The 8,604-nt window shown below is 44.6% G+C and overlaps 1 protein-coding gene across 1 annotated transcript; it reads right to left on the minus strand.

Annotated features, from left to right (window-relative positions):
• Positions 1-3,940: 3,940 nt before the first annotated feature.
• On the minus strand, positions 3,941-5,845 carry slc18a3b (solute carrier family 18 member 3b). Its single transcript, XM_079577521.1, has one exon. It carries the CDS (start codon positions 5,706-5,708, stop codon positions 4,155-4,157), a length of 1,554 nt encoding a protein of 517 aa, XP_079433647.1. The 5' UTR covers positions 5,709-5,845; the 3' UTR covers positions 3,941-4,154.
• Between the last annotated feature and the right edge of the window lie 2,759 nt (positions 5,846-8,604).

The following is an 8,604-nucleotide window of genomic DNA, read 5'->3' on the forward strand; positions in this document are numbered from 1 at the left end:
AGACCTCTGGTGTATAGAGTTCGGGAAATTCCAGTTACCATGGAGATCCACCATCTTTGCAGCTGTTGCATACATTTCCATAGACTAACATCAGCTAAAAACAGTATAAAAAGTGGAGAAAACAGCCATGGAACAACTGTGTGTTCCATGGCTGTTTTAATGTGAACAATAACTCCGGTATTTTAACTTTTAAAATCTCCATTAGTTTACAATTGCTACTAATCCCATAATGCTTAGCGATATGACATCACATTCCCGAACTCTATAGATTGTAAAATTAAGAATGGACTCATTGTGGCGACTTCTTCCTGTAACTGTAAGGAAATGACGATCGGCTCCAGAAAACCTTGGCTCCTATGAATTTTCATTAAAACTTTTTTGTCCCTCTTCAAAGGGGCTAGATGCAATTTCATGCCATTTTATGCTCACTACTGCCACCTCAGGTCATACGTGTAACTGCACCTTCTATATTAAGCCCTCAATTCTTAATTTTACAGTGTGTGGTCTATACCCCAGGGCAGCTGAGGGTACTTATATACGCTCATGTACGCTTACCATCACTTTTCGGGCCCTGTGATTTATAAAAAGAAAGTTCACAAAAAGCACATGAATATCAAAGTAAAGTATCTGTGACTTTCTGCATTGTTCTGCGTGTCGTCTGTTGAGTTCGTTCCAATAAACGCAGACTCTCATTTGGACATTTCTGAGCTTTATTAAAACACAAAGAAGCGTTAACACGGACATAACGAACAGTCTCTCCGGACACACACACACACACGACACGTCATTTTTATTTCACGTATGTACAACCCGAACGACATGAGCGGCGCCTCGCACATCGGAAACACAACGAACCGAGATATAGACACGAGTAAAAAAGATCCTCTGTCGCTAAAAAATAGATCGATTTATCGTTCGTCACCTCTTGGAAACACGGGGCTGAATGCGCTGAAAAGACTTGGTCCCAAACGTCGATTTTTAACATCTTTTTTTTAGTTACACTTTGTACAAGAAGAACAGACAGATCTCAACACGCAACGCACATCGAAAAAACAAAACTTAGAAATCTGGAATTATAATAACTATCAGATGCTTTTGTGCCTTTTTTCTTTCGTTTGACTCTTTTGAATGGGCTTCTATGAGGTCGGTGACACTTTTGGATCACTAGGCTCAATTAATGATTTGTTACACATTACCAAAGCTTTCCTAATAATTCATTTAGGGATGAGGAGTCGACACCCAAAAAATACGATATACGGATACGGCTACAAATATCCATTAGCTACTGAATCAATACCAATTTTGGCTCTTTGGCGCTTTAAAACGCAACGTTCACCAACTAAATATAAGTGAATATAGGCATGCTGTATCTCATTTTCAAGGGCAGAACCAGGGGAATTCAACCGCTCAGTTAGTTTTAACCTCAGTAATTGTATATTTGATTGCGGCGCGAAATGCCACGGCTAACAGTATGCTAAAGCTAGCGGCCGTATGCTAACGCAAACAGTAAAGAGTTCCACTGATAAACACAGCAAGAAACACAACTTTATCTGAATCTTCTGTTGAAATAACAACAGATAAAAGGCCAATAACTGTTTTACACCTAATTAGAATAATATAGCTCACCATTTCTCCAGGCAAAAAAAGGTAGTATTATATTTAAAATAAGCCGTCATGGTGTATGGAAAAATATTTTGAGAATTATTGCCAGAAAAGCATTAGGTACTAATGAAAATCCAGAGTAAAAGTAATATTTCTTTGTGATCAGATATTTTACAAAGAGTAGGTTAAAATCAGCTAGATCCCATTAAAGTGAATAGGGCTAAAGCTCCGTTGGACCCGGAAGCAGAGCAATGACATCATTACATAACAAACGGATTGGTGCGTTCCACTTATGTCGGAAGTCGGGAAAGTTGTAGCGTTCCAGTTGTCCAGGTCGGAAACATCAGAAGTAGATACGTCCGCAAAAGTTACATTTATAATTGTAAATAAATTTACCGGAGTAGTTTCATAGGTTACTTCTAACCGTTAATGAGACACTAGCAACAGAGCAGTGAAGCTTATCCATTTTGCGTTGCCATCTAACAAGTTTATTTCGGAAACATCTGTCAAATAATGTGGTTTATTGAAGCTTTACATCTCACCTGTTTTAGACTAATGATCAGATCAATGTGAGCTGTTCATATTAATGTGACCTAAATATCCGGTCATATATTTATAGCAGAAAGTCCAGTTATTCTTACTGTTTTTTCCAATACAGCAGCCTACAGATAGCCGATAATAAAAAATTAGACTTTGTTGATCTCACACTGGAGAAAAGAGAATAACTTTTCCACTCACAGCAACTATTTTCACAAAAGTATCTTGGTGTCGGTTGATATCGGATATCGGCCGATACTCAAACCCACAGTATCGGTATCAGAAGCTAAAAAGTTGGCGCATTTTGACATTTCTGAATCACTCACAAGCACCATATCGCCAAATTATCGTGATCACAATATTCAGTGATGCAATATCAACATATCGCAAATTTTCATGACATTAAAGGCCTTGATTTGGGCACCATTCATGTAATAATGTGTAATATTATCGCGATAAGCATAGAATCTGCAAGGGTTTAGTTTGGGCTTCTTGTCTTTTAGGGTCCTCACAATCCGAGCAGTAACATTATTTACTCATAAATGATTGGGAAAGCTCAGTTATGTGCAGTTATTACGAGGTCTCGCGCAGAAATGAGGCAAGTTTGGAGGAGCAGACATGAGACGGCAGCTTTGGAAACGATCACTCACAAAGACATTTCAGATTGTAAATATCAAAATCTGTATTCAAATTATTATTGAGTTATGCATCGACTAAGACAAAGGCAAATGTGCTTTGAATTTTGTGCTGTTTTGATATTACTGTGCCAAGATTTCTCGCTTATATCATCAAGGAAATAGATTTATCAAGTGCAAAGGGATAAAAAGAGGGCATTTGTGCTTTGACAAGACTATTTCGTCCATTTTTTCAGATGTAAAAAGCAGGATTGATCAAGATTGTGCTTTATGCCTTGTATAGTCGAACTGGATCATTGCATCGTACAAACAACGGATGAAGGCCTTGACTGTGCTCGCGTTTAGCATTCATTTTGACGCGCTGTCCGCTGCGTCGCTTAGTCATCGTTGTTCGGACACTAAGGCCAAAGTAATTCATAACCGCGGCGCAACAAAACAACAAATGGGCAAGAGCGCCATTTGTTATCCGATATATTTGCTGCTACGCGGTCGGAATTATGACGCCGGGGAAGTTTTTTACTCTGTCAGACGGAGATTCGGAAAGAGGCGTGATTGGAGCGGCTTGAGCGGTAATCAAACTCTATTTGATTGACTGGGGAATGCTTAACCCACTCGGGCTGCTGCTTTTGTTTACGAAGGGTGCTCTTGACTCCATCTAGTGGTCTTTTTCCTGATACAAAGCTTGGCAAAGAACACACACAGGCAGCGGTTCTTCCAGATAAATGTAAAAATTGTAGAAAGGTTTTCAAAAGTTAGTCATCTGACCTTGGCTCTACCAAAATCAAAGCCTTTTTCCATCTGCTTTCTCTGATTCCTGTCATAGTTTGCAAACCTGGACTTTATTGTTGTGTAATGACTTGTAATGACATTTCGCCTCTTTTCCAGGAAGCTTCCCGAGGAAACCAGACCAGATGACTGCCTTTTGGTACCCCTTTTTTTGGTGAAAAACTCCAGAATTATGTGTTTTATCCTCATTCATTTTTGTACATATCAACTAACTTGTGAAAATAACGTTAAGTCATAAACAGTAGCAGCATTTCGAAATTAGCTCAAAAACGTTGCTATTTTTCGTTTTCCTTATAAAGTTGTAATGGAAATTGGGCTGGAATCATATTTTTATTTTAGTTTTTCTGCTATTATTGTGCCAAGTCTTTCTTCTAAGGCTAAAGCGTTAAAAACTGGTGGGGAAAAGGTGAACTCCATTGTGCCGATTTTGTGTCTTTACACCAAAAATAGCTATTGAACAATTAAACTTCAAGAGACTTGTGTTTGCTCCTCCAAACTTTTGTAAATTCCCCATTTTTCCTCTCATTCTCCCGGCCTTACCTCTGTGTGCTAAGCACCTCATAGAAGCCCACTGCACGTTATTGCACTGCCCCCTTAAGTGAAATCATTCCCAAACGACTCTTCAGACATCGACCGTTGAACCCTGAAGGGGTCCACCCCGTTCCCGTCGGCGTTCACACAGTTTTTATTCTTCCCTCTCCTCTCCTCCATCCGGATCGTGTCGTACAAACCCCGCGGCCCTTCCTCCAGCAGCGTGTCCCTCTCCGAATGCGACGGCTTCATCTGGCAAACATTTCTCAGCAGCAGCAAAGCCGGCGCGTACAGGACGTTGATCAAGCCCATGCCGAGATTCAGCTGGACGAAGCCCAGGTTGTGCACGATTTGCCCCGCCACGATGGGCCCCATGGCGTACGCGACCGAGTACGAGATGTCCGCGATGGCGTAGACGCTGCCGTAGACGGAGACGTGCCGGACGTCGACCAGGAACGCCAGGGTGGGCAGCAGGGCGGTGTCCACGAGCGCGATCCCGAAGCAGATGCCGCAGAGCGGGGCGATGAGCTGGCCGAAAGTCTTGCACGCGGGCACGGTGCACGAGCTGGCGCCGATGATGACCATGCCGAGCGCGCCGTAGAACCACTGCAGGTTCGGGTTCTTGGCGGCCAGCTTCACGGTGATGTAGACGCCGAAGACGTGGGGGAAGAAGGCGGGCAGCCACGTCAGGCCCATCTCCCACTGCGTCGCGTGCATCGTGGTCTCCATCCAGCTGGCGATGGTGGGCTCGAGGAACGCCAGCGGGATGTTGCACACGGTGAGCGCGCCGGCGACCACGGCGATGTACGGGTCGATCATTAGCTTGTAGATCGGGGGACCCACCGGCATGTTCTCGCGAGTCCGATTGGTCAGCGGCCTAATGATCGTGAGAAACATAAACCCGTCGATCAGACAAATGCAAGCGAGGACGATGAACGGCACTCTCTTCCCGGCGAACTCGTACAGGATTCCGCCGAAAGGGGGCGCCACCAGGCTTCCGAACGATATGAACGCCAGCGCGATCCCCAGCGCCCGGGTTCTCTCCGCTTCCTCCGTGTACTTGTCCGCGATCATGGCCAGACCGGAAGTGTCCGCGAACGCCGATCCCAGGCCCTGCAGGCTCCTCGCGATGAAAAGAGTGGCGTAGTTCTCGGCGAACGCAAAAATGCACGTGGACATGAACATGACGGACAACCCGATGAGCAAGGGGATGTCGTAGCCAACCCTGTCGATGAACGTCCCGCTGATGGGGTTGACTATGAGCTGCAGGATGGCCTTGGACGCGAACAAGACGCCGATTTGAATGTCCAGGTTGCTTTTCTTGGCCGCGGATTTGTCCGTGGGGTGCAGGGAGCTGTTGGGGTGCAGGACCACGTGGACATGCTCGATCTGCTCGCTCTCCAGGTCGGCCAGGTAATCCGGGATGATGGGGACGATCACCATGTAGAGCATGTTGTCCAGGAGCAAAGCCACGCAGACGATGACGAGAATGATGCGCCGCTGTCGATCGGGCTCCCTCAGGGCGGAACCCAGCTGCTTGGTCTTGGCGCTCATTTCCGACAACTTGACGGCGGCGCATTTGGCTAAACCGGAAGCGGCGCTGCTCTCGGGCTCCATACTGACGCTCCGTGTAGTTATTTCACCAAAATGTACCCGATATTTTCTTCACCTCAGCTTTGAACAAAAGCGTCTCATCTTACTTTTGTCCCACCATTGACTTGCACTATTTTAGGTCGACGTATTTTGGTAAAGCAAAGCTGTCAATGGGCTTACTTGGATGAATCGTGCCAGTTCATGAAAAAAAGAAGGAATGCAGGAGGTGTTTAGTAAAAATATGTTCTTTACTTCCACTTCAGACAAAATGATCGCATCTCAATCGTGTGCCACTATAGACTTCTTGACCATTTTAGCTCCAGAAATAAACGTCAATGACAAACTGCGCCAGAACTGTCACTTTCCTGTCACTATTTGCTCCGTTTGTGCTTTTTTTGGCCTGATATGTCAGGAGGAAAACCGCCTCAATGACGCGTATGTATTGGGCAACAACTTGACAGTTCAGTTTTCTCAAATTGTGCGCGATCGGAGCTGACCCCGCTTCAGTTCAGTTCCAACAGACGTGGCTTGAGATGCTGCGGTGTCAAAGTGCGCGCAAAACATCGAGGACCCAAGGGGGGGTGGGAAAAAAAATCTGGTCTGACAGATATTGAAGTGGAAAAACACACAGGGCTCGTGCGTATCCTCACTTGTGCGTTCAAGCAACTTGCGCGATACTTTAAATCGCCTTGGTCTCCGCAGTTTTAGACAAATCTTTCAGTTCAGAGAGTCACAAACGCGTTGTGCGTCCTCCTCTTTGCGCGCGATGTCTCTGCTTCTCTTTTCTTCTATTTGTGACACAGGAAAAAGAGTCTTGAGCATCTGTATGTGCTTGGTAAGAAATCTCACTTTGGCGTGATTTGTGCGTCCCGGTCCTCTCCAAAGCTGTGCGTAAAAACGACTTCACGCTCTATAAAGCTGTGCCGTTTGGTTCAGTTCTGTTTTGACTCCTTGTTACTTTTATAACACGTATCTTCAAAGTCAGAGCGGGTCATTACCGGTTTATGAAAAAATAATGTCCTCCCGTGACGCTGTCCGCGGACGACCGAGCATGTCCGTCTCCGCGCGGGTTTCGGTGGCGGTGGAGGGGATTAAACTGCGCTCCGTCCGACTCCGCTGTGCGTAAAAGAGGCTCCTGCTGCTGCTCCTCTTTTGGTGAAATCAATCTGAGGTCAGAGCGGATGGGGGGGGTTCAGTGGCTCCTCGAGGGTCGCGGGTGAAACGCACTGACTGCGTGTGACGGTAATCGGTCAAAAAATGGGTAAAAAATCTGGTGCGTCTTTTCCGTCGCTCCCACTTCGGCCGTGCGTAATCGCCGCTCAGCGCTGAGATCCTCGGTCCCCTCGCGCCTCCATGACGTCAGTTCAGGTGAATGGAACCAAAGATCAGAAAGCGTCACTTCATTAAAGGGGAAACGTAGTAAAATTCATATAAAAGTCGTAGTTTTTTTGTTTGTTTTGTTTTTTTAAGGGCGTCCCGCGGAGCTCGCCCTAAACTTTCCTCTCGTGCCTCGCGCCGTGACTCATCTCACACTGTGTCCGCGCGGCCGTGCCTCGCGTGACCCGCCACACGAGGCGCCGCGGCCACCGGTGCACGCGCGCGGACCTGTTTTTGACGCGTCTTGTCACCGTGACGCGAGCGCGTGGCCCCGAGGGGCGTCTTTATCCCCGCGTGCAGCCCGCGAGAGGAGGCGCGCGCACCGGCAGCCACCGGGAACCAGCGCGCGCACGAGGAAGGGGCACTCGCACGAGAGACACGATCAGTTTAGATACTTTCAAACTCGTTTAACCTCTTCACCCCCGAGTTAACCCAGTGCGACTTTACCCAAATCTAAAAGCTTGACTGGAGTTTACAGCCCATAAGCCAGTGTAGCGCCTCATTTGAAAGCTAAGACCTACAAAACTCATCGAAGATTGTCCCTCTCATTGTTGCTGCTTTGTCATGACTTTATTATTATTATTTTTTGACACTTTTTTGTTGTATTTTTGTAATGTTTTTGATGGGCTTTTTCTTTTGTCGCTTTTTCATTGCAGTTTTGTGGCTTTTTTTTGTCCCTCTTATGAGATTTTTTTCGTTGCATTTTCATCCTTGTTTTTTTATGAAGCTTTTAGATTTGGGTAAAGCCAAACTAGAGAAGATTTTCTCGGTTCAGGTGGGGGTCAGGAGGTTAAAACCTGACGTGTAAATTGGTGTTTTCCAAAGTTAATTTAATATCTCTGTTTTGGACTTTTGTTTCTCTGGTGAAACTTAAGCTGGACTGTGGTCATTAAAACATCAAGCAAACTTTATTTATTTTTTTGTCTAAGGCACTTATCCGTTTCTCCATACATTTTCAAATAAACTCTTTAACCTCTTAACTCCCGCCTGAACCGAAAGGATCTTTTTCCTCACGTCAACAGATTTCTTGTCACATTTTTGTAATTTTTTTGGTCATTTTTTGTCACATTTTTGTCATTTTTTCTTCAATTTTTTAAATCAATTTTTTGTCATTTTTTGGACAAAATTTTTATCACATTTTTGTCATATTTTTGAATTTTTTTTGTCACATTTTGTCACATTTTTTCGTTAATTTTTCGTCACATTTTTGTAATTTTTGGTCGATTTTTTGTAATTTTTTGGTCAAATTTTTATCACATTTTTGTCACATTTTTGTACTTTTTTTTGTCACATTTGTAATTTTTTTGTCAATTTCTTGTGACATTTTTGCCACTTTTTCATCAATTTTTCAGCACTTTTTTGTCAATGTTTTCTCACTTTTTGGTCACATTTCCATCATTGTTTTCGTCTCAGTTTTGTTGCTATTTTCACAGCTTTTTTCCCAGAAGCTTTTGGACTGGGGTAAAGCCAAACTAGAGAAGATTTTCTCGGTTCAGGTGGGGGCCAGGAGGTTAAAACCTGACGCGTAAATTGGTGTTTTCCA

Source organism: Gobius niger (assembly GCF_951799975.1).
Source record: "Gobius niger genome assembly, chromosome: 19".
In the NCBI taxonomy this organism is placed as follows: domain Eukaryota; kingdom Metazoa; phylum Chordata; class Actinopteri; order Gobiiformes; family Gobiidae; genus Gobius; species Gobius niger.

Excerpts from the sequence above, each read along its gene's own strand:
- slc18a3b (XM_079577521.1), bottom strand. The coding sequence starts at position 5,708 with ATGGAGCCCGAGAGCAGCGCCGCTTCCGGTTTAGCCAAATGCGCCGCC.